The sequence below is a fragment of the Ooceraea biroi genome, chromosome 3 (assembly GCF_003672135.1).
Source record: "Ooceraea biroi isolate clonal line C1 chromosome 3, Obir_v5.4, whole genome shotgun sequence".
NCBI lineage: Eukaryota > Metazoa > Arthropoda > Insecta > Hymenoptera > Formicidae > Ooceraea > Ooceraea biroi.
The window spans coordinates 11,432,071-11,458,914 of NC_039508.1; the positions used below are offsets into that span (position 1 = coordinate 11,432,071).

Consider the following 26,844-nt stretch of genomic DNA (forward strand, 5'->3'; position numbering starts at 1 on the left):
CACCAGCACCGCCACCTCCGCGGAGGTCGTACGGCTGCTGGCCCTCGGCGCGTTTTAGTAGAGCCCGGGACAGACAGTCGATCGCGCACACGGAGGGTGCGGGTCGTCCTGGGGGTCGGTTGTCGGGTATCGGGTCTGGTCGGTCGGCTTGATCGGTCGGTCGGTCAGTCGATCGTTTGGTTGTAGTTGCAGTCGTCGGTTCAGGTTCGAGGGTGGCTGCGAACCGCGCGGCGTCTTCCTCCGCGCGCGTGCGACCGCTCGCGTCGACGTGCCGTCAGCGCGCGATTCAACAGCTGGCGAGTCTGGTGCCGGGAAAAGGAACGTCGCTCCTGTCGCGGTAAACATCAAAGTCTCCTGCGTCTCCACCTGATAACTTCCGGGTGCGCTTGATAACGTTTCCGCGACGCTGCCTGGGACGCGCATATCCGCGTAGCCGAGATGATGTGCCGAGCCGAGCGAGCGTCGTTGCGTTCGCTCGTCGAGCGTGATGTACCGCTGGACCGTTCAATGATGTGAGATGCGAGACGCGTCGAATGGATCGAAGCGCTACGTCGCGACGTGCTGGTGCGTGTGGTGTCGGAGCGGTAGAATCAGCGAGATCTACGGACTGACGCGATAGTTGTCTAACCGGAAGAATACCGCAGTGTGAAGCCTGGGATGGACTACGCGACTACGCGTGGGGTCGGATCTAGATAAGGAGGGTTGGATGCTGCATTCGGCTCACGGTGCGTTTGCCACGCTTTCCCGGGGCGGCCGGAAAGCGCGCAGAATGCGGACGCGATTGGTTTCTGTTTGGCGACGATCAGACTGAACGAGCGAACGAGTTCGCTTGGTAAGGACGAGAACGCGGCTCGCTTCTGCAGCCGTCGACTTCAATTTTACTGAATATTCGGCGAGTTTGAAACATATGGCGCCCGGGTACAGCTATCGACGATAGCTTCGAGATAGCTTCGAGATTTGGACAAATTCGCGTGCCGTCGATCAATATGAGTTTGTTGTATACGCGTTGTGCACGCTGCAGGAATGAGTAAGACCGTGCCAACGATGATGATCGCGCCGCAAAAATTTCGCGAATTATCATCCCTGTGGAAATGACCCGTCGATCTCTTAGTTACGGGAGTTTAAGATTTCTGGAGTTCCTACTTTGCGAAACATTGCATATTCAGGGAGCTGTTAAATATAAATTAAATGAAAGTTTACCGGAACATTAATTATTTACTTCGCTCTTGCTCTTTCTCTCATTTACTTCATGTTACAGTTGTTTATTCACACTTTAATCTTATTATCTCAATTTCTGATTTAATTTAATGCTTTCTTTAGATAAGCATGACAGTTTCTTGTACATTACTTTATTATGTAATCTATAAATATTTCAAGTTATACTGAACTGAGAGCGATTAGTTAAAGACACGTACTTTACAGCAAACTCTCTCATAAAGCGTAATATTAGATCTACAAGCAGCTACATGAAAACACTCCAAGTATTTCTAAACATTCTGCAGTGGCATGTGCAATATTATCGATTACATCGAAATTTGTGCAGCACGCAGAATGTGAAACAATTTGATCCGACGAACAATTACGACGAGATTATTATAATTAGAGAAACGCGTTTCCGCGAAAGATAATACTTAATCTTCAGCATCAAGGATTACCTTCAAAGTAATCGAATTCGTTTCTCCGTCCATTCTCACATGCCTTTAAATTCCGGACATACTTCGCGCGTCGATTAACAATATTCACACGGGGATAAGAAATAATAGAGAGGAATTTGATCGCGAAGTTAATCCCCAGTTTCGCAGATCGGGGCTTTGTAATTTCGCAAAATGGATCACCATCAATTCTTCCTGACTCGTCCATTTTTGCGGGATGCACTCTCGTTGATCCGCGCAAAACCGTCACCCCCGGGCGCTCGCGCAATTTCCGCGATAATATATCGACGTTCCTCCGAAGATCCAGCTTTTTTCTCTCACCCTCTTTGCTGCCGCTGTTGCCGTCCCGATAATCCCCCGCGGATTCTTCTCCGCGGATCTGGAAACTCGGAACTTATCGCTCGGCGGTGGATTATTAATCATCCGGTCGTCACCGGCAATTAGCGTGAGTACGGAATTTAATTTCGCTCATGATTCGGCTTCGGGCATTGGCACCTCACGGAATCGGGAGCGCAATCCGACGACAGCTCGCTCCTCTTGCGAAAGTTGCGAGGCTGCGCAGCTTCGACGATGGGGAGACGCTCCCGTCGTCGTTCGTCGGGGAATCCGATTCCCGAAGTACTTAGGGGACAACTCCGAGCAACTTGGTCAATCGGGGATATCCCCTGCTCGCGCCTGCAATTGACGCGCCCCGTTCCGGTAAAATCGCGCGGAAAAATTTCGCAATTTTCCGTTACGGACACGACACGGGTCGTCGCGAGTTAATGGCTTTGTTGATGGCTTCGAGTTAATCAAATCCCTCGGCCCAAATTAAAACGGCAGATATAATATTTAATTGATATTCAATCTTCCAAACGGTCATTCACGAGTCATTTACATTCACGTTCGCGCGGCCTCCGCTCGCGCAGTTTTCAACTTGCCCCGCAAACCAGGCTGAATGGCATTCATAAATAAATTACTTACGGAATAGGGTGGTTTACGTTAATTTCTGCATTGGGCGGGCTTTTGTGCTGCTTTGAATAGACCAACAGTTTAAACATGACTCGTGTGGAAAGTATATTAAGGAATAAAATTTTTAGCATCAATTGTTAGACGCTCGCGCATCTCGCTTGCTTCTATTCAATTATACACTACGGTGATAGCGTCTCGTCGAGAAGGGTCGTGCTGTTGCTGCGTTTCCTACTGAAACGTGTTTGCCGGAAGCTTAAGAAAGTAAAAGTAGCGGGAGCGCGCGGGAATGTCGCCTGCATCTTTACGGCTTGTCTCAAAAATTGCACGTTCACCAAAATAGACTATTACGTCGTGCAGCTGGGTCTTTGCGGAGCTGCGCGAGTGCGAGAGAGAGAAAAAGATAGAAAGGGAGAGAAAAAGAGGGAGAGGAAGGGAGGAGAGAGAGAAAAATCTGGACCATTCCGCGTACACGGAGAAAGAAGCATTTTAAAGAGAGAACGTAACTGAAACTCCACGGATGTGGTTACTTAAACATAGACCGTTTCCCGCTTGGGGTTGAAACGTCGATGCCATGATACCGAATGCATCGTGGATCGAGGGAGTATAGTTTACTCTCAACTTGGAAATTGGAAATTCTCGCGTAGCCACGGTTGAATGCTATCGGATTTCGCGTTATTCGAGCAGCTTGAGCAGCTCATTCGGACCAAAACTACATCGTCATTGCAATTAATTAGATTTTGTCGGGCGACCGGCCGTGCGATTCGATTTTTCGTTACGGCGCCGGCAGTGTAGATTAATTACTGATTTATCGAATGTAAATTTCAAGTCCCGGCACCGTCGAGTTCACGAAAATTCGAGCTGAAGGGTCGAATGCATACATTTGCATATTAATACGCAATCGGAACAGTTAAATTCGCACTATTACCACGGCGGGGGTATTAGTTTTGACTGCAATAATATACGGAGATATGTGTTATCACGGTTCCGCGGTGTAATATCTACGCCACCTTTCATGATTCCGCAATAAACGAGAAAAAGACGTCGTGCCTGCGAAATTACGACCGATTTATAGCTAAGCAGAAATCAATAAGCCGAAAGTAGGACACACAACATTTATTAGGTGTACGTAAAGAAAGGGGAACGTTTCTGAAACAAAGCGAAACTCAAACCGTCAACAGCTCGACCCGTTAAAGGGCTGCCCTGAAAAATATAAAAAAAGAGAAATCTTTGAAGTTTTTGCCGATTTCTGCCACACAAGGGTGCGATCGGGATGAGAGGCGAAGATCATTCGGGCACATACGTTTCACGCACGATTGTCCCCCTCGGAAGCATATCGAGCATACATTTTTCCGATTCATCGGGCAAGCGGTAGCGATCTTCGCGCCATTTGTTCTCGAGCACGAGCAACGTCGATCTCCCTCGAGGGATTCCGCAAAATTCCGAATTCTACTCGACGGCAGCCGCGAACGAGTTTATAAACTTATTATACACTCGCGCGGACTGCTGCCGAGTTTAACACGGAGTCCGCGCCACTCGCGAGGCTCATTTCCGGAGAACTTGCGCTAACGAAGTTCGTTTCACGCGTTGTTACAGCGTGTTGTTGCGGCGTGCAACGCGGGAAGCACGAGGAGGAAGCGGAAGTGTGACGGAGGAGGAGCGGATCGAACATCGACCAGTCATCGACGAACAGTGCTCCCGGATGAGTCGCGGCGCGCGTTGTGTGCGCTGAGGATTCCGCGAGAGGATTCGGCGGTGACTCTGACCGGCTGGGGGTGTCTCGTACCATCGTACCCTGGGCGCCGATGATTCCGTCAGGATCATTCACTGCCGACGATCCGCGCTCGTCGATCGTCACCGGAGCAGCGTCGTGTACACGCCGCGCGGTAACGACGATCAGTCGCCAGCTTGGCAGCTCAGCGTTAGCGCGGGCAACGCACGCAGCTGAGAATGGAAGTGAGAGTCCGCTGGCAACCGATCAGCAGCAGCAGCAGCAGTGCGATTGCACCGAGTCGCTATTTTGAATTCGAGACGGCGGACAGGGAGCGAGAGCCGCTTGGAGGGTGCGGGATTGAAGGTGGCGGTAAGCTGTACCGGAAGCAGTGGGAGTGGGTGGACAGCGGCGACGGAATAGGGGTGGTGGTGGCGGCGGCGGTGGTGCGGAAAAGGGTGCAGGAGGGCGGGTGCAAAAAACCGTCGGCGACAGCGGCGGAGACGAACGGGCAAGGAAAGCGGAAACCGGAAGGGAAGGAAGAAGGGGGTCGTCCATCGGCAGGAGGGCCCCACAGATGCGGGGCCCGCAGGGGCCAGTCCGCGGCGGCGTGACGCGATGCGGACGTCCTCCTCCTCTTTGCCGAGGAAGAGGAAGAGGAAAGACCTCTCGCCTCCCGACACCGTCCTCCACGTCGACGGCTGGCGACGCGTGTCAGCTAGACGCGCCAATCGACGTGCCCCGCGATTCGATACCGTTGCGCAGTGTCAGACACGACGTGACGTTCCTCGTGGGCGACGAAATGGTCTCTCCTCGGCGTATCGTACGGTTCCCGGGGAGGCTACCCCTGAGGACCGACAAGCGGCTTTTGGGATTCCTCTGGTCGAAGAACGCGAGGCGCGAAAAGAGCGGTGGTGGGAAGGAGAGGGCAACGAGGATGCGGGAGAGAGACGAGAGGTGCAACGAAGTGCGAAGGATACCGCGGTGCATACCGCGGCGAAACGGATTTCCGGTGGGCTGCCGCATGACAGCAGCGGCCTCGCCGGGAGGATCCTCCTGCTGGCGCTCTTCTGCGCTCAGTGCTGTTTGGCGAGTACCGAGGCTCTGGCGGGTACTCAAAAGTACTGTGTCAGGACGATCACGACGCGGTACGGCGTTCTGCGCGGCGTCGAGGCCAGATCGTCGACGGCCGTCGAGACTTATTACGGCGTACCATACGCCACTCCGCCACTCGGCGCGCTACGCTACATGCCCCCGGTCACCCCGACACCATGGCGTGGCACCAAGTTCGCCGACACCATGCCACCGGCCTGCCCGCAGCGGCCGCCGGCAGTGGATGCGAGCCTGCCGCGGCAGAGACGCGCCTACCTCGAGAGGCTAGCGCCAATGCTGGCTAACCAGAGCGAAGACTGCCTGTATCTGAACCTCTACGTGCCCAAACCACCTCTTCACGGTAAGTGGACGACGCGTTGTCTTTTCGGAAAACTGTCGCTTTGGCTGAAAGACGAACCTGCTTCAAGCCTGTAAAGAATTCATTCCTTTCAGTGGCTTTCTTTCGAGAACGAGCTTCGCGAAAGTTCCGAAATATCATAAAATAGATTTTATTCCGTACGTGTACGTTTTCGTTCTTTTTGTACGGCTGCATGTTCCCGTGCGAGGAAAAGTCTGTCTGCAGCCATTGCAGGCGAAATAAGAAGAGCGTTCTCCAAGTCCTAAATAAAATTCTCGTGGAAAGTATGCGAAAGGGACCTCGCGAGCGGGAAGAGCTGGTTGGAAACCATTGCTCTATGCGGCGCACAATCGAGTATCGGGTAGAGGAATTCCCGGCAAAAACATAAATCAAACTCTTCGGAATCTGTGCCTTCTCGTCGCCGGAGTTTGCCGATATCTCCGCCCGGCGGATCCCGCCTCGGAACACGCGCCGGAGCAATTTTAGCGAGATTGCTCAACTTCGTACGGAGCGCGACGAAGCTAAGCCAAGCCGAACGAGAGACGCGCAATTTCATTCCGCTGTAATTTGATTGTCGGAGCGTTCGGGGACGCAGCAGCACGCACTTTATGACACGTGACAATGACGTCGCGCGCGTGTAATTCCACGTGACAAGTACGTACCGTGTACCGGTCACTCGCTCGATCGCGGACGCTTTTTTTTCGCGGACGCCGTTCGATTCGTCAAAGTTTCGGGGATGGCATCCGTCGAAATTACGTCGAAGCGTACGTGGTGGACGCGCGATTCATCATCCCCCGCGTAGACGCGGGGTCGCGCGATTGAGCACGCGAGTAACGAGGCGTGGCGAATTCTTCTTACGGCGGTAAGATTGCCCGTCCGGACGAATTATTGCTCCACCCTCCGTGTCACGTCACGCAGCTCGTGGAGACGTGCTGTCGCTCGTACCGAGAATTTGAATTTGAAATTTACGATACCGATGCGCCGACCTTAATTGCCTGGACGATGGTTTCTCGCTGCCGAAAAATACGGGGAGGTCTCCGAGCCTGATTGACTGACGAGGTTGCCTCATGAATGATCCATACGCAATGCTGACTCACGATACATCACGAGAACTAATTATCTGGGACGCGCATCCCTCATCCGCTTCTTCGAATATCCATCTGGCAGCGCAAAGATAGTAAAGTGCAACCGTCGCGGAGGAGATTACCGCCGACCGCCGACGATCTGTTTCGGCGACGGTAATTTCTAGCGGATTGTTGAAGCTAATTTCGCCGTTTAATGCGGCGCGTGCCGAACAGTGGAAAAATATCGCGCTTGGCGAGGAGAACTCGTAGTCATGATTTCGCGCTGTCGCGGTGCCAGTTTCCTTCGCAAGAAAGCTACTTCCACCTTCCCCCCCCCCCCCTACCTTAGTCTACCATCTCTTCTATCAGCTCTTAGGGTAGAAATGTAGATAGACGGAGTTACAAAGAGACAGAGAGAAAGGGAGACAGAACCCGAAAGATAAAGAAAACGAGAGAGAGAGCGGGAGAGAGAGAACGAGGGTGAAAGGGGTAGTTCGTAACAAAAGAACAAATCGATCGGTTCGCGGAGACGTTTCCCTGATTGCGAATACGGCGGGACTTTTTGGACGGAGCGTAAACGTAAGCCGATCGTACATATGGAAATCGGCAGCGGGAATGCATCCCGCGGTAAATTTTCAACGCGGATTCAGCCGGATCGTGGTTCTGATTGAACGGTTACTCGACGTTCCTGGCCGCGTGTGGGTCCGACTGACCTATTTTGATTCCCAATGCACGCTCGGACTTTAGTGCGCTTTGGAAAACAGACGTCCATTCAAATTTCCTCTCGTCGATGGCAGGAGGGCGTCCTCGCGCGGGGAAGGCAGACGAGACGAAATGAAAAATAACGTGTCGCTACCTCTCCGGCATATTAACGACGGGGATGCAAATCCGTGCGCGGGATGTAAACGCGCGGGATCAATCGGATACGGAATTAATTAAAATCGGGATTTCGCGCAAGGGACCGTTTTCACAAAGCACGATCGGGGGTAGATAGCGCACGTACGAGGGATGTTAGCGCGGCGGCCGCGCGACGTGATCCACGGTTTTTCCATTTTGTTCTATGGGATCCCGCGCGCGGAGAGCTCGCCATTATGCCGTCGAATAAAAAGCCGTAACTACCCGACGTTTCAGCCGGATTAAAGCGAACGATGCGTCGTTGCTTCCTTCGCTATCGCGTTGAATCCTCTGGCTACTTTTTACGGAAGCGCAAGCACTTTTTCCACCGTGCTCGTCTCTCGTCGTCTCGCGACGGCGATGGCATAGGTGCACCCTCCCTCGACCACTGCACTGCTATCGCGTCTACTTGCACGTAAGCAGCTTAGTTTTCGATCTTCCATCTCTGGATATCATCGTGGAAAATTCAGACGAAGGTTTTAAGCTCCTCCTTCAGCTCGCTCGCGAACGGAACACGTTATCGAAGCGCTGTTTGTAGGGGCAATATCCTCTTGCAGCTTGGACGCGAGTAAAGTGTCCTGGCGGTATCAACCGTGCTTGAGTCTTTGGTTTTGGAATCTAAACTGAGAAGCCGCAACATGTCGATAATGTTGATAAGTTACAACTGACGAATAATTTAGAGGCTTTTTTCTTTTCGTCCGGTCTCAGCGTACGAGACGAGCGCGGAGTAGAGCGGAATCCGCCAGTTTTCTGCGGAATTATACATATGCATAAGAGAATCTTGATGACATTTTTTTCCGATGATCTTGCGTTAAAAACGCGATCCGGAAGCATAACCGGGATAACCGGAATGAACTTTACGCGCGATGAAACACGGGAGACCATCTACGAATAATACGTAGATTGCGCAACCAGGAATGCGTAATGCGTCGTATATCGCGCGGATATTCTGCTTATTCTATAGTGATATTGCGTTTATCCGGCAGATTGAGAGCTCTTTCGTCTTGGATGATCGTCGCGAAGTTACTTTTATGGTTATACCCTACATCTGTTATTACGCAACGCTGTGATGACGGAAGCTCTTGTTCATCCTAGCCGTTTATCTTCATCCATATTCCGGAGGAGCACAGCTACGTCGTGAAACAGAAAAAGTGATCATGATCCGCGATTAATTTCGATGCGCGATAACAAATTTCGTCTATTTATTTATTATTTTGAGAACTTCTTTCGATGATACAATCAAAAACTGAAGATGGAATCGCTATACTCGGGACCATTGTCCCAAAATCTCAAATTATACTGACTATAATTGTTCGGGATTCGATCAAACTTCTGTGGAATATTCGAGAAATCGATCTATTTGCCGGCTTTGCTCCGGCCGCCGGCGAAAGTTATTTGTTATTATTTGACCGCATCGAAACAAACTTTGAGATCGAGCGGAGAGCGCAGAGCGAGAGGTTCGGTATAATTATAATTACCGCGCTTTGTAATGCGCGATGCTGCTCGGATACACGCAAAGCACATCTCGTCGCTTCGATATTAATATAATAATATGACACTTCTGGCGGCCAACCGCGAGCCGACATTTAGCGGTCGTCGCAAAGTGGCTCGCAAAACGAATGAGACAAAGGACAATTAACATCGATTACCCTTCCAGGAGGATTCAGTTTCTTCCAAAGTTTCAGGGAAAACGATCCCCGGAAGTGACCTAATTTCTAGAACAATTAGGATCCTCCTAGAAGGGTTGTTTCATGTAAAAGAACGATCTCGGGAGGGAAAGGAGCCGCCGCAGTCCGCAATTAGCACGCAGCATCATGGTTCGCTCCTGTAAAAATAGCGTAGGAAGTTTTAAGCAGTCAGGCTCCTTCCGGTCCGTTGCTCGCAATACGCGGCCTTTACTCGCTAATCAATTGAAGATTTTCAACGCAATTCTCGCGAATGGTCCATTGTTTCATTTCTCGTACATTCGCTGATCTGATTCTCGTCGGCCACAGTGAATCCTAATAATCAGTTTATTGTAAATACTGTAAATGGTGTGATTATATTGAATATTATGTCGTTTAAAAGCGAGAGATTTCATTTCTGTGCCTTGCAACCTCCCATCGTTTCCTCCATCCTGCCAGCATATACTCGAACAGTCGTTTTTCAGTTATTTCACCTAGGCCCGCTCGTGCTCGCTCGCGCGATTTCGCGTGCATTGTTGCGCGTGACGTTTCCTTTTCCGTGTAATTAAATTTACATCCGCGTCTCGTCGCCAATCATCTTTCACTTGTGTTGCGAATTTGTGCAGTCGCGGCAGCCAACTCGCACGCGCGACCGTTATTCCTGCACGGCGGAATCACTCTCGCGAAAATTTGATATACGGGGAGGGTTTTAATACAATGCTTCACAGCGATATACACACACGGAGAGGCGCTCCAAGTGTGAATGCGAATCACTTGAAAATAATATTCGGGACACACGGCGGGTATGGAAGCGTCGCTCCTCCCGAATTCATCCGCCTGTCGTTCCCCCGATCGCGCAAGCGAGCATCCCCCGGCTTTGTGCGTATTCGCGTGCCTCGCGTGAGGAATCCGTCGCTGTGAAGAATGAAAGAATAAAGCGCACTTTTATCTGGGAAATGATGAGAAACCAGGGTGCCTCGGCGGCACAATGGCGAGGCGGATGCTGCATACGAGAAGAAATGAAGCGAACCGGGATCTGAAGCGCCGAGCTATTGGAAGGACAAGATAAAGAGCGACGACGAAAGGAGTTTCTCGAAGGAAAAAACCAAAGAGAAAGAGGGAGAGAGAGGGTGGGAGTGAGAGAAAGAGAAAAGGAGGAGGAAAGAAATGATGGGGTGAGACAGGAATGGAGATAATGCCGTAAAGGAATGCAACAGTAAGGATGCGTTGCAGCCTCAATTCCGTAGTGCATTGCAGTCGATTATTCGATTCATGCGAGAGCACCTGCAAGCACCGCGGGAGTGAGGTGGCCTCGTATCGGATCGACGTTTCCCTAGCCCGGTGGCTGCGACGTTAATCTAGAGAGAAGAGACGATAATCAAGAGGACCCAGCAAATGCGAATGCCTTCGCGCACGTGAATCGATTCCTTTATCTGGCCGTGTCCGCGTAATGGAGCATCGATCATTATTTGCGGCGGGCAGAATCCAAGAAAATGCTGAAACCGCGAAATTCCACGCATTTAATTCTGCAGGTTTGAATTAATTAATTAATGCGTTAATACAAGAGACCGGTTTCGGTTTAATTACAAATCTGACTGGAAATTAATTAAGTCCCGCGATCTATTTGGATTACTGGGGCTTCACTGGGTATCCTCAGTGTTCCCCGGTGTGCGAAAAAAACGAAAAGTGCACCATAATACAGTAGGTGGTGCTAGATTAAATAAACTGCGGGGAATGCGCGCGTTACTCTGCGACGTGACACGTAATACAGAACCCAATTAAAACGGACGTGTGGCGAGCTTTCATTTTTTTCACCCCACAGGCGGACGCTGCGGAATGTCTCAAAATTGCTGTTAGTTCGCGATAACGACTCTACGATCTCTCGTTAAGACCCCCGAGATAACGACCTTTTCGCATTAAGGGTACAAACTTTGGTACCTGATATATGTCGGGGTCGTTCAAAAAGCTTCCACATTTCCGAATCTCTCCGCTAACTTCCTTATGAATTTATTGGTCTCCGTATCTTCCCCTTCCTTTTCCCAGCATACGTAATCACGTTATACGCTGCGTTAGAATATATATAAAGGCATGCCACGACGGCGAAACGACAGGGCGTTTACGTGCTTTGTACGTGGCAAACCAGAACTTAATCTTCCGCCATTACTCGTAATATGTACAATTATAATCCTGTTAGGATTGTAACCGACGTTTTGAAACAGAGAGCGAACTCGTCTGTGAAAATTTCAGTTTACGTAGGAAAAGGAGTGAAGCATGAAAAATTACGGAAATACCACTTGTCAAATATACGTACCTTTTAGTAGCCACTTGCATCAGCGTTAAATTTGAATAACGTCATGAACAACGTCGATAAAATCTTAGTAAAGTGTCCAATTCCGTAAAGAAAAAAAAAACCGATTCCAAGTTAGACCGATAACTCCATCATTAAAATTAATCGTTCAACGTAGCTGCGGCGTAGCTTGGCTGCGTTTCTGTAGCGAATAAAATTCTTTCCGGATGGATTAAGAGAGAGCGATAGCCGTCTGAAATAGTTTAGCAAATCAGCAAACTGCTATGTATCGCTGCTCAATACGCTCGTAAAAAATGTATAATTTATGGAGTCCCGTCGCGGAGCGCGAACAAATCGAGCGAGGGGCGAGGACGAGTCAATAGCGGGGAAGCAATAAAAATACCAAGTCGCTCGTAAATGTTACGAGATACGATCTGACGATCACCAACACAGAGGCGGGTTTTCGCAGTCCTCCCAGCGGAAAAATACGCACGGCGGAATCACGAAGGCGTTGTCGTTTACTCGTTCACCTACTTAACTATCTGTCGCATAGCGTGCGCTATCAGGATCGCAACAGGTGTCTCGCCTGCCATCACTTAGCCTGGCATGATGGTTCATTGCTGGGGATGATTATATGATTTCGATCGCCGTTGCGCCACGGCGACTATTCATCGATCGAAAGATCAATAAAGAGATAGCTGATTTGTCCCGGCTAAGTGCAAATTAAGGAGCTTCTTCAGGATTGATTTGCGGATTAAAAAACATTTCTTTCGTCAACTAATCTCACGTTATCTCAGATATCTGATTTATCATTTGTACGTCAGTAATTTATATGTGATTTCTTTTTTAATTGATGTCAAGCGCCTAGTCTCATTTACTTATTTATAATGCAAGAATAACATTGTAATGTGTTTTTTTTATTAATACACGACTCTATATTAATATCGGATTGTAACATATATTTGTTATTAAAAACACTAAACACGAATATATGTTACAACTTAATAAAAATGTTTCTTATTTGCGTATTTATTTAATGCGCTGAATGTGATCGTTATATTTGATAAAACTCCAAATTACATGGCGTTATCGTTGGCTCGTAATCGTATAAGCCATGCAACAATAAAGTCATATAAGCTTAATCTTGAGCGCGTGCGGTTCTGCAACCTAAAGCCACCTTTAGGTTTCTGGTATTTTATCTTTGACCACACCTACCTTTTAAAGAGGTGTTTGAATGATTCAGTATATTACGGTTGCGCTTGATTTATTATCACAGCTAGATTATCTTTGTATATGCGCGCTTTCTCGGCTTAATATGGCTCTTCGAGCACAGAGATTAAAGAGGAGATTGTATTTTCCACAATTGAGAAATTCTGAAGATACACGCTTGACGTTTTTGTTTGTTTCGAGTTGTTTAACTCGTTTAAGAGTACAATATCCGAGTATTTGTTCGAGGACTAGATACGTATATGTGCTCTGCTGTTTAAAACGCGAAAATAACATGAGAGCAGTTACTGCGAGTATTGTATCGTTACGTACAATCTTGCTTGCATCGAGTTTGCTTATTACATTTATTTATTGAAATCCATGTTATTTATATTTATTTATTGTAATCCATATTATTTATATTTATTTATCGAAATTCATATCTGTGGAGAGACGTTCTGGCAGAATGTGATCTGATGTTGCAGGTAGCAACCAGGATTTGCTGCCGGCTCTCCTGCTCATCCATGGTGATTCCTATTCGTGGGGTGCCGGAAATTCATTCGACGGGACCGCCCTGGCTGCTCACGGACGCCTCATCGTCGTCTCCATCAATTTTCGTCTTGGCGTGCTTGGTAAGCTGGCAATTTTAACCCGTAACTGTCTCATTTCGCCGGATTCCCGGCGCGCGGGACACGCCTCGCAACCGTTCGCGGTTATTTTATCCGACTGTTTCCGCAACCGTTTGCGGAAAAACCGTAGGTGGAAGAGTAAAGTGGCACGTTCTCCTAAAGAACTCGTCGGCACCGTCGTTTAGCGAGACGTAGAGTGGTTTTCTTTGTTAATCGGTATACATTCAAAAATTCATTTCCAACTCGTCGCAATAAGAAATAGCGGAAAGTCTCAGAGACTCGCAGACAAAACGATTTGAAATTGACGTTCTGTCCGTTCGCATGGAGCCTCAGGGGAATCGGAGTAATTATTCTCTCGGTGCACGACGAGCGTACTTATCGACAATTGTGACGAGCTAATACCTACTTCGATTAATCTTCAATAAAATGCACGCGCCGCACCGAGGAATTATTGTCTTGGGCGCAACAATAGCGGGTAATTATGGTAATCAGGCATTCGCATTGCTATCTCGTGTGCACGCGAGCTGATAGAAAGTTTCCGGATTATAAAGTGCGCTAGTGCGAAGTCTGCCCAACACCCTCCCGCCCCTCCGCTTTGTTTATTATACGAAGCGACCAGCCCTTTTGTTCTTTCGACAGACTTGAAAGAATGATCTCATTACTCGCGGCGGCCACGGGGAGAAGTTTGCGCGTCGAGATCTTAGCGGATTACTCGCAGCGCGAGCTGTACACGGGAATTTCCCTCCGGGGGGTTGTTAACTTCCGCGATAGTCGAAACTTTAAAAACGCGACGTCACCCCGAATGCGGGCTAACGGGCCGCGCGCGGCCTGACCTCCTCGCGCCTTCGCGAGCGGAACGCGTATGCGTGCGTCAAAATTAAAAACCAGGAACAAAGGGGACAGAAACAAAAGAGGGGTTTATAATGAGGACGAAGGGTGTTCTCGCGCGGGTGAATTTTCGCGCTCGTCTGTCGCGCGCTTATCACGCCGGTTGAAGAACGGCCGTGCGACCTGCAATTTGACGTTTGGCGCGATCCAAGCTCGCCGCGTGTCCCTCGTTTAGTCCGGATTTTACGCCGGATCATCGATAAATCTCGCTTTTCAGTCTGCCAAACGATATCGTTCGGGTAACGCGCACAGGTATCGCTGTCGCCGGTGTTGGAAAACGCGTTCATTTTGTGCAATTCACTTGAGAAGTTTATCGCGTTTTCGCTTGATTTTTGCACTGCTCGCGTTTCGCTGCAAGCGAACAATGATCCGCAGTGAACAATAATCCGTATTTATTTTCCCGTTTACCTAGGGGATGCCCGGGGGTGCCGGAGAGGGAGGAGAAGGTTCGCTGTTTAAAGGTTTAAGCGTAAGATAATCGCGGATAAAATAATAAACGACGTATTACTCCTCGAGAGGCGTGTTTACAGTCCTGTATCCCCATTCATAAAAGGAACCCGGGGCGCATGGGGCGGAACAATTTTCGATATCGACACGCCGTATTTTCACTGTGCCGGGGTTGGTTTTGCGCTCCTCTTTGTCGGCGCACTGACTGTTCCGTATGCGTTTTGTTCATCGCCGGAGCGAAACAACGCCTGCAGCGTTATCCAATATCGCGTGGCTGGTCGATTCGATTTCTTTCCGCCTTTTTTCTTGTTACCGCACTTATTAGTCGTGCTTTTTTACCGCTTCCTACTTGCTTCCGTGCTTACATACGGGGGTACGCGTATCGGAGAGTCGACGAGATTTGCGTATCAATAAATCATGGAAAACTGATCGGTTACGTCGAATTGATATTAAATGCAGGTTTAGTCGATACTGCGATTCATTTCATACGAACAAAATGGAGAAATTAACAAACAGGTAAATAATAAAACGCGGTACATAATAACGATCGAGAAATTATTTTGCCTCTCTATATCTCTCCAGGTTTCCAAGTTACTGCTTTGTTCCATTTGCATACATTATTTGATGTGTAATTAACCGAAGTATTTATTCTATATTGTGTTCGTGTGACATAATGAATTGCGAGCGTAACTAAAACTTGGTATCACAATATACAGTGGATACGTGAATGAGATTAAAAGATGAATCGGATTGAAATGAAAAACTTGCCCCGCAGGTAAATGGCGAATCAAAGTGACAAGCCCGGGGGCGAGTCGGCCGCGCCAAATTGAAGCGAACGAGATTGAGCACCGAGCGAGCAAATGTTTAATTTTAATCCGATTTATCCAGCGACTCAGTCGCTCAGTCGTTAACAATAACTGCATTTACATGCACACGCGGATATCTTGACTTCCATCCTCGCGACGATAACCACCCTCGTAGTAATTAAACAGATTAAGCGTACCCATGTTTTAGAATAAACATCCGAGATAATGGTATTCGGATTTCGGGGTGACTCGCAGCGGGGATTCAGTTTGTCACTTCTCGCGTTTGCGTAACCGGAGCAAAACGCGGGAGAGCAGCAGAGAAGCCTCCCAAGGAGCCTCGAAATAAGAAGGAAGCCGCGTCGCCGGAAATGTCTGAATGGTTCTCCTCCGAGTTTCGAGGAGAGTTTCTTTCAGTGACGGAACTTCCGCTTCTTGCCCTCGAAAGCCCTCGGCACGGGAGAGGGTGCGGGTCATGACCTCGCGGCTCGTGCCTTCCTCCTCCTCCTCCTCCTCCTCCTCTTGGTCCTTAACATTCGCGTCAGATAGAACGCCGGTGACTCGAAATCACCAAGGCAAACCATCCAGCGACTCGCAAATCCTCCTAATTCGAGCGCGATTGAAACGGCAGGCTTCCTGAAGACCGGATCGAAGGGGAGCGCGCAGGGCAATTACGGACTGATGGATCTGGTGGCGGGAGTCCATTGGCTGCACGAGAACCTCAAGGCTTTTGGCGGCGATCCTGAGCGGGTGTCGTTGCTGGGCCACGGTACCGGGGCGGCCCTCGCCAATTTTTTAGCCGTCTCCCCTATGGCGAAAGGTAAGGCGTTCGATCGTTTCACGGGTAACGCGGTCGATCGCGCCGATCAGCCTGTCAATCGCTTGTCCGCGCTTGTCGATCGCCGAGATTACCATCTCGTTTCGAGCTCATTTGTAAACGACGCGCTCGACATCGGCATTTCGTGCGTAGATCGATGGAACTAGCTGCGAACGTGACGAATTGATTTATTTATTAATACTCTTGCGACTATCGAGGAAGTTAACAACGGATTTTAATCAGCTGTCAGCGGACGCGGTTCTCCTTTATCTTATCTTTTATTTAATATTATATAATAGATTAACGGTATCGTCACTGACGGCGAATTTATGATATCCTTTTTCCTCAGTTGCGCGTTATAGATCGAGTTTGCCGAGTTCTCTTGTAACTTGTAGTCGCTGCTTGCAAAGGAAGAGGATTGATTTAATTGTGCTTAACGCTGTGACTGATGCGGCAGTCTTTTATAAAGGGACGCGCTAATTGGGTCTGATTTATCGATGCTCTCAAGGCATAATCGTACATCTAAGCCAGTTCTCTCTGCTAGGAGAGGCAAAACTAACGAGATTTAAGCGACAGGCTTTTGCATCGCGCCATCGTGACCGAGTGACGCAGGGTCGATTTTCCGTGCACGTGATATCGGATTTTCGGACAACGTAACATGCGTCGACAGCGTGTCGTGTATCACCGCGTGCAAAATAATCCTCGTAAAATAATCGCGCGAAATTTCTCGGGTAATCTGCCTTACTGCTTTACTGGTTGCACCGCGTAATTAGCGGGATCGCGTAATTAGGGAGGATTATCGATTACAGAGTTGATCGGGAGGGTGATTCTGCTCGGGGGTTCGGCCCTCTCGCCATGGGCGGTCCAGCGAGATCCGCTGATGGCGAAGCGCCGAGTCGCTAATCAGACCGGATGTCCCGGTGATGTCGAAGCCGACGATATCGCACCGTGCCTTCGTTTAAAGAACCTAGAAGAGCTACTGGCGGTGCAGCTGGACCCGCCGAGATTTACTTCCGGATTCGCGCCCTTCATCGATGGAGCCGTTCTACCATCGACGGTCAATCAGGTAATCAATCGACCGTAATTTGTCGAGCGACCGAAGCTCGACAGTCTCGAGGGTGGGCCGGAAAGGAGCAACCGCCGGAAAGCGCGGGTTTTCCGCTCGCTTTACGAGCCTGTCGCGCTTTATTGCTTCGGGTTTAGTACGTCGTTAACTGTAATTGTTGTTAGTTAATTTTAATCACGGTTTAATCGAATGTTTATCTTCGAGTCGAGAAGGTTCGAGAGGAGAAACGACCTCGAGAAGCTCGATCCCGGGCAAAGCTCGTTGCGCTTATACCTATAGATAATTCTTCTTTCCCTTTTCTTTCTTTTTATTTTAACGTTAATGACACGATTAATGTTATTCGTTGTTCCGGCATGCACGTGTTTTTGACGTGTTACGTCGTTTTTCATAAAATTTGTATTCACGTTCAGCCACGCTTAGCAGGACGCGCGCGTCTGCCATTTAAACGTAGATTATGCGTAGAATATTTATTGCTTCATATGTGGCGTAGATAAATATAGAATGCCTGGTGTTAAATAAACATCCGTCTCGACGCGCGTTTCGTCGAGGTGATTACGAAATTCGCGGATGTTATAATTGCATACGGATATTAGCTTGATGTCGACCGCCGGCGTATTGATTTTGCGCAAGAGCGAACGAGACGGCAGGTAAACGATGAATCTGCTAATTGAACGGGCAGCCGGTCGACGGATGACGGATCCGAGAACCGTAATAGCTACTTCGTGCATGCTCCATTAACCCATCCGTTGATATTGTATCCGTTGATAGTATACCTGGTCGTTCGCGTTCGTCGCGATATCGTTACGGTAAATGCTCGAACGTGAAGATGAACATACGCAAAGTGCCTTAATGCGATCTTTTCCAAAGCATCAAGTCAAGCATCCCTCTCTCTCTCCGGGAAGCTTTATTATCCTCATGCTTAGATTTGTAAAATGAACGCGTACGATGTCCGAGTTGCGGTAGGAAAATGCACAACGGCGGATTAATATCGAAAATGCTCCATAGATTGTGATTGGTACGCGCCTCTCCTTTTTTTATACGTGAAAGAAATCGTTTGATCAGAACTTCCAGCCCACTGCCTCTTCTTCGGGACTCATGTCTATCGTATCCGGCCCCGGCTCGGAATTCGCGGACTTTGGCTCTCGTGAAATACTCTTCGGTTTAACGTCGGAGGAAGCCTGGGTGAATCTCTCCGAGGAAGATTTACAGGTAAGATTGGCGTGAGTAATCGTGAATAATTCGGAAGAGCACATATCGAGACGAATATCGAGCATGTAATTAATTATGCAAGAAGGGTTCCTATTTTTATAACATGTTTTGTGATATGCGTTCTTAAAAGCTGACGGTTTTGGAATTCTGAATTTGCTTTCTTTCACTGCTATTGCTCGCAGGACCTGTCATCTTTGTATCGATTTTATCAAGGAATTCGTGCTCGGGCGGAAGTAATTCCCTGATTAATGGCTGGCGCTTTGTGCATAATATGTAATTGACATCGATTAGATATAGTTTGACAAATTGATGAGCTTTACACGATGAGCATGAACCACCACTCGCGGAATTGTCCCGGATATTATTGACTATACGATGGTCACGGCCACGCGTCGCAGTGTGTCGCACGGTGTCTTTCCGCTTTATGGAACATATCTGAACCGGTAATCCGCATGCAGATGCGTCAACGGAAATTTAATGGGAATTGCCGGAAATTAGTTGCCATCTATTTACGTAAACGCGGGGAGGTAATCCTCCGACGAGATTGTTCTCAAGAACGAATGAAATATTATCAAAAAAATCGCCGCGGTCTGTCCTCAATCTGCATGAAATTCCATTAATAAATTTCAGAGTACGCGTATTTCGCTCGTGTTCGTCCTTCGAAAATGTTTAATCAAATTCGCTGTATTCCGCGTCCACCGTGAAACACCGGGCAACTCTTCGGTTCACAGAACGGCTTGAACGAGACGAGAAGGGACCGTATATTGCGCACTTACGTCCGGAACACCTACCGGTATCATCTGCATGAAATCTATTCGACACTTCGGAACGAGTACACCGACTGGGAGAGAGGCGAGCAGAGTCCCGTGGCGATCTGCGAGGGTCTCTTATCTCTCCTCGGAGACGGCCAAGTCGCTGCGCCGCTCCTCCGACTGGCCCTCCTGCACTCCGCCTCGATGAGACGAGGCTATTTCCTGCACTTCCAGCCTGGCGAACGGCCGAGCCAGAGGGGCGAAGAGGTGCCGTATCTCCTGGGTATACCTCTCTTGCGCGGGGAGATCAGGTCCGTGTTGTCCACCTTCGACAACTACACCACCGCCGATGAGACTCTGTCGAAACTCCTCGTGCACTATTTGGTCAACTTTGTGAAGAGAGGGTAAGTTCCACTTTACATTCCCTTTCACCCTCGCCAGCTGACTGTCGACGTTAGTCGCAAGGTGACGTTTTAACGAAAGCGAGGTGGCTCGACGTTGATGAAAGGCACAGAGTATTTTTCTTTTTTCAGTTATAAGTGATGAATCACGAGTGGGAAATGGATTATTTGATTAAGGTTCCTTCGGCTGAAGCGTGCGAGGGTCGTCGATCGCGGTGACACGGCGAGATCGCGGGGTAACTCGCATATGAGCGCGATGGCTTTAATCGGATAAGTGAACGCGCGCTCAGTGCTGTTAATTCACCGGGTTTGAAGTTCTTCGGAACTTAAGCATCGCATGCACTTCGATTACCCTCCATGGAGATGCTCTGAATACTAGTGGTAGTAGGGTAAAGTTACAGCTACGAGAGGATTTTGGAACCAAACTCTCGCAAAGACCGTTAACGCGCTCAGCGAAAGCTCGCAATCTCGAAGTGGAGTAGAGTTGTTAGTGGAGAAGACGTGAAGTGATTCTGACTTCTCTAATTGCAGATCGATGGTTATCTGCATGATTATTCTGTCATCGACACTAAGAATTTTCGCGCTGCGAATTTTTCATATTTCTCGAATTCTTGAGAATCTCACAAAAATTCGATTTTTCGAAGCTCCATCCACTCTCATCAATTTTCATCATTATGTTTATTATGTAATGCAGCATTCATCTACCCTGTAATTTTAAAACTAAGCGTCATCTAAAGATATTGGCTTGTAACATATATTCTCCCGTTTGCTTAGCGTTTTTAACATGTTACAACTTATATTATTAAAAACACTTAAAAAACGGGACAAATATACTATATTACAACCGAATGCATTACATTTTACTTATTTCAAAAATTCCTTTATATTTAAATCTCCAGTAGCCAAACAAAACAGCAACAAATCATTAACATGAAGGGAAAAGAGAGAGATCATCAGATTAAGTGGCATCATCTGTTTTCTTAATGAAAGGGTCGCGGTCCGGTTGTTCTAGGGATCCAAACGGCGCGAGTCCCTCGTCCACGGGAATGGAGATCGGTCTGGTGACGAGTCCGCCGTTCTGGGACTTCTACGACGCCATAAACCAGCTGTACCTGGAGGCCAGTCACAATCCGGGGATACGTTCGCACTACAGGGGCCACAAGATGTCCCTCTGGCTGAACTTGCTGCCGCAGCTGCACCGGCCCGGCTACGAGATCAACATGCGGCACCACCACCTCGCGGAGAGTCCCAGCCTCTACGAGGGTCCAGTACGGCCACAGAGCACAGCTGTGCCCATACCGGCACCACCGCTGCCCATGCCATCCCCCACGGAACCCTCCTCGATCCTGACCGTGCTGTCGACCACGGAGTGCATCCCCAACGCGACCGTGGCCACTACCATCTCGCCCACCACGTCGCGCACGCTGCAGCACTCAAATCTGGGTCCGGGTCCCAACAATCTCCTGCGCAAGCTCGCGTCCAGTCACTACCAGAGCTACACCACAGCGCTCACGGTCACGATCGCGGTGGGTGTGTTCCTGCTGCTGCTCAACATCCTGATCTTCGCCGGGATCTACCATCAGCGCGACCGGAACTCGTCCGGCAGTGGTCTGTCCGGCGCCTTCGGCAACAAGAAGAAGGAGGAGCTGCTTGAGGCGGGTTGCTCTGGCATGGACGCGAGCAAGCAGCGACTGTCGTCGTCGATGGGCCTGATGGACTCGCCGACGATGCTGCCGCCGCACAAGGCTAAGCTTGTGCAGGAGCTCGAGCTGCAGCTGCAGGAGTTCCAGTGCTCGCCGCCGCCCGGCGGTGGCAAGCGCATCCTGGAACCTCCTTCGTACAGCAAGAGCCCGTGCATCCAGCGCACTCGCACCCCGTCGCCCTGCGTGGACGCGACCATCGCGCGGATGGACGAGGTGAACATCAGCAGCATCCGCAATGACAGCGAGGACGAGAACGACGAACTACCGGAACCACCGCCGCCGCCGAAGGCACCGGCGCCGAACGTTGGTCTCACGTGTCCTGGGATTCTCCGGCAGCCCGGGACACCCGGTAGCGCGAAGAAGCGCGTGCAGATTCAGGAGATCTCCGTGTGATAGACCTAGAGAGGTCTCGAGTCTCGTCGAGATCTTTGATGTTGTGAAGTGAGCGCGGTTCGCTGAGAGTGCGCGCTTATCCGAGCGCTCGCACGCGCGTGACAAGAGGGTGGTGTCGATCGGGATCAAGTGCGGGGCTCCTTTGAACTTTGATTATCATCGGGGATGCTCGAGACGCTAGAGAGGCGCGCTCTCCGCTCTTCAACCCGTCGAGACGAGTTTCGTTCCTCTGACGAAATTACCGCGTCTCCTGCGTCTCCGTTCGAGAATAATAAAACAGTAGCTCTTCTCTGGCACTCAGTCACGTGCGATTCACACTGCGTCTCGGTCGACTTGTTATACGGGGTGGAAAACGTAAGCTTCGAGCGTTAAACCGCCCGACCTCTGCGAATGGATTCTCTTCTCGATTCCCGTTCTTGGAGCTTGCTTCCGGACTGCTAGAAAGTGTGCGCGTCTTGCGGACTTGCGATCCTGCTGCGTGATTGATGCGCGGCATCGACTGGAGAAAGTGAAACATAAAATTTTCCAACTCACCCCAAACGGCGCTGCACAGTGTCGCGCGTCCACGGACAGGTCGGCGATGTAACAAGTGTGCTTCAGTTTCGCAAAACTCCGCGGCGGTTCGCGATCCACAAGGTATGGGATGCACGGCTTGATAAACGCTGACGAATGGAAGGTTCATGGTGGTCTGTTCGTACCCCAGAGACGTGGTCTTTGTCCGTCCATTAGGGACGACAACGTCTGAGAAAGCTGAAGTACGCGGATCGGCCGGCACTCTGGTTTCTTACATTCTTCGGACTCTTCGACCGGCTGCGATACGGCGGTTGTTGCGGCGCGGTGTCGCCAAATCGGGGATTGACGTAATCTCAGGAATAAAACGAATGCAAAAGACATTTTCGCGACAGGCGTGCGTGGTGTCCGTCATGGTGCTCGGGCCGGCTCGGTCCGAATACGCCGCAACACCAAATGGAATTAATCGAGGAATTGGTAGTCTTGCGCTTCGACTTTTAGATTCGTAAAGAGACGACTGGCCGTTGATGCGAATGTTCGTGAGGAAATGAGGATGTGCGCGCGATAACGGAGGATGATGGGAGGGAAGGTGCGAAATAGAACGGCTGCGAGAGTAGGATCTGTTTTGACGAACTCCGTGAAATGAAATGGCTTTCGTCTCGTGTAATCGGGCGTGTATGTATGCGTGTACGTGTGCGTGCAATCTTGTACAAGGAATTGGAACACGAGTACGAGGTGCGAGATAGGGCTGTAAACGGATAAACGATGAAAGGGAATATTTAAGGGATGCAGGTGACTCTCCTATACTTGTTTCGGAAGTTTTCCCAATGTATAACGTGATATTTATGGGAACGAAGTCCGATACGCGACGTTTTAAGGTTTTATTCGCGGAGATCGCATATATCTACATTACTCGAAACATTTTTATGAGGTACACATTTGTTGGAAAGCGCTGTAGTAGCAAGTTTCCGCGGACTTTGATAGTCACCCCGGGGGAGGAATACAGGGTGTCGCGGTGTTTCAAAAAGTCATAAATTCGCCGCAACTTTTCGACGACTGCCATGAAAGGAGGGTGTTTAAACAAGAGCCCTTACCTTCGATCAATCAGAAATTAATCGGCGCATAAACATCATCAGTTAATTTTAGCAGCATGTAAAATTACTAATTAAAGCGAAGCGCACATTTGAATCTTGATTCATTTGCGTTTGTTCGGTATTTCCCTTTCGTAATAAACTCTACGCGGTTGTAACGAGAGTTGTTTCCGTGAAATTGCTTTTTAAAATCAGCCCCTGATGGTAACGACGAAACTTTGTATGCAAGTTGAGTACTTAATAATTTCAGTCTCTCCGAGAGTCACCTGTACATTGTAAATTTTATGCAGTATTGGAAAAATACGATACTTGGGAGGCGCAAAGTATCCGGGTCCATCCTACTTTATGTTCTTCTTCGGGGTGTTTAGACGTGTCGAATTGGCTAGTGATGCGCGACATGAATATTTTGAACCTGAGTCGAACGATACTGCTGTTACCATTTGTACGTTAACTATGAGAATAGTTTAAGACGGTCTAAGGCGGCCTGGAAACCGCGTCAATCCCGCTTACCTTACGGGGGATTAGTTGCAGAGGACGTTTTTAGAGTCACGATTTACCGAAATCTCTCCATAAGATATACCTTAACGGCGATGTAATTCCGGATCCGAAATTCCTCAAAGAATTCGTTAGCTAGCTAGAACGCTATATAAGCCGAACGTTTTGTATGTCAAGTAATACGGATACGAATTTCGGAGTGGGCAAGATTTGATTTTTGTCTCACGTACACGTGCTGCGACGCACGTGCAACGGAACGCACAATGCTCCTCGACGGAATGTAATCGGAACAAAAAAAAGAAAAGAAGGAAAGGACTACGGCAAGAATTGAATCTGGCTCGCGACTCGTCGATCGTTTCGCGAGAAACGCGTCTGTCGCGAGATCGGAAAAGGCGGAGACGAGCGCCGTAAGCACTCCTTCGACAAGCTTTCCGAGACATTTCGAGCGAGGCACGAGGAAGAGACACCGCGCGAGGGGCCACCGTAAGTAACGTAATTATTAATTAACTTAGTCACGGGAAAACTCGCCATAATTAATTCGATTGCACCCGCGTGCGTTGTCCTCTACGACGGCAGGATCCTGATCTTGTTCTTAAGGTACGTGTGCATCCTTTCTCTTTTTTTCTAAAGATACGACTCGGGAGGAAGCGTCGAAACGCGCCGCTAAATCGCGGGAGCGATTCGATCGATCCGAGAAGCGTCACGGTGTCGTCGCGATTTGGATACGATCGTTAAATTATCTTGATTTGCATCGTAATTCGTGGGGAGGGTTTCAGTTTCATTGTCGTTCGCGCGGCCGAGGTGATCGAGCCACGTTCAAGCTCCTTAACGCCGCCGTTCCTTTCGTGTGCAGACTCTACGGGCAATTGGAACTCGACTTTTCCTCAATCGAAGAACGTGGGAATACAAACGAGCCTCGTGTCATGGGGAATTATTCGCCGCGAAACCGGATGCCAATTAGCAAAGCTGCTAATAGCGCGAGGTATACAAGAAAATCTTTAATGTATCTGAGAAAAATCGCGAGAGAAACCTGAAGGCGTTTGTAACAAAGTTGTTTTGTAATGCAAAATTCATTGCGCGATTTATTCGGGAGATCCGCGGATGAAAGAAATGGCGGTATATTATGACAGTGGGTATGTTACATAATGCAGAACTAACAGAAAGAGGGATGGCACGCTGTGGACGTAACGTAGACGGTCAATAGACGAATCTGAAACGCTGCCACGAGCTATATTACGTCCATGGCAGTGACCGGTGCCAAGAACGTACCCACACGTATATCTATCAATGTTTGGAATGTTGGGATTTGTTTAAATAAATACTTAAAAGATTCAAAGCGTAAGTGATGGCCTTTTAATTTTGCGTACGTCCCAAATGCCCGTCCTATCGTTTCCTCAGCTTCCTCCCTCCGTAGCTTCTAAACATTACATTGAGTAATCGAAAATCGCAACTTTAATTTAAAAAAAGAAACACTAATTCTTGTTTTTTTTCACGAAGATATTTTACTTGCTTGCTTGCATTGCGTCATCCGAGAGAGATAGAGAAATGCTGTAAGTTTAAGCGGATGCGCGCGCTCACAGCTCGACGTCCTTGAGGAGGGTGCCAAGAGTAGGCTAGACCAACCCTCGCTGGAAGAAACAGAGACAGAGAAAGAGAGAGAGAGAGAGAGAGAAAACGGGGGTGGAAAAGGCAGAGGGATGAAGGAGCGGCTGTGAAATAAAGTAGGAAGCTCGAGGATTAGGGGATGCACGAATGCCTACCGCCCCTTTCTTACGCCTGGCGCACTCGTATTGACGTCTCGCGGTTTTCTTCCTCGCGCGGAGGGCGGCTCGAAGCTCGAGCTTTAATAGGGTGCTTCCTGCCTCCTCTCTTTCTCCCGTGCTGCGAAATCCGCCGCAGGCTGAAGTATAATTAGTCAAGCCGTACAATACTAGCTGCATAACTATGTACACACACACACACATGTTGTATATATGTGTGTATGCATGTATGTATTGCATTGCACTTCGTGTGCGAACGCCAATCGGGGTGCGCACGAGGGGGTGCGTTTGGTAATTGCCGATGAGGCCGAAACATCGCGACCGTATCCCGAATTAATTTGCGGTATTTAGTGACGCGCACGGGGATCATGCTCAACGTTTTCGTCGAACCGCCGATATCTATTCGTAGATAATAAAAAATGATTTAACAATATCTATAACTCAAGGGCAAGTCCCGTCGCGTTCGTATTATTGCGACGCGTCGTGCATCAAGAGCTCAGCTTACGCGTTCATTCGTTATTGTTAAATGCAACTTTCGGTGAAAAATGGATCAAGTACAATTGCGGAGTTTTGCCGTTTGTAGTGAGCGGCAGATTGATATTGATATCGATATCGATATCAATATCGATACTGGCAGCTGTGCACGACACCGAAATCCACATTCTTGTCATTTATCAATAGAGCACCTGAAGCTACAAAATCGTATCTCGGAAAAATTCGGTTTATCGTCACGTTTATCGCATTGCTCGTACATCGAGAACAATATAAACCGCGTTCTGCTAAACCACGTAATAACTTCTTTATGAAAGTTCCACCCTCAGCGAGGGTGGTTCTCCACCGACTTTATACCAGAGAATTTTTTTAATCGGGAAGAGAAAAGTTCGAAGCAGCTTGTGTTTTGCAGTTTCTGCAACGAAAAAACGAACCTTTTAATCGCCAGCCAGTATGGAATTGGTATGGATGTAGTAAACGGGTTATCTTAATCGGTTTACCTGTTTGCTCGT

At 48.9% G+C, this 26,844-nt stretch overlaps 1 protein-coding gene across 2 annotated transcripts; it reads left to right on the forward strand.

Moving 5' to 3' along the window:
- The first annotated feature begins 1 nt into the window (after position 1).
- On the forward strand, positions 2-25,422 carry LOC105277001 (neuroligin-1). Of its 2 annotated transcripts, none has more exons than XM_011335103.3 (8): positions 2-832; positions 4,197-5,764; positions 13,362-13,508; positions 16,275-16,463; positions 17,270-17,526; positions 18,589-18,735; positions 19,467-19,891; positions 20,901-25,422. In XM_011335103.3, exons 2-8 carry the CDS (start codon positions 4,930-4,932, stop codon positions 21,982-21,984), a joined length of 3,084 nt encoding a protein of 1,027 aa, XP_011333405.2. In that variant the 5' UTR covers positions 2-832; positions 4,197-4,929; the 3' UTR covers positions 21,985-25,422. The 2 variants fall into 2 exon arrangements, with proteins under 2 accessions (XP_011333405.2, XP_026823933.1); XM_026968132.1 differs by having other exon boundaries at positions 2-725.
- Positions 25,423-26,844: the final 1,422 nt, after the last annotated feature.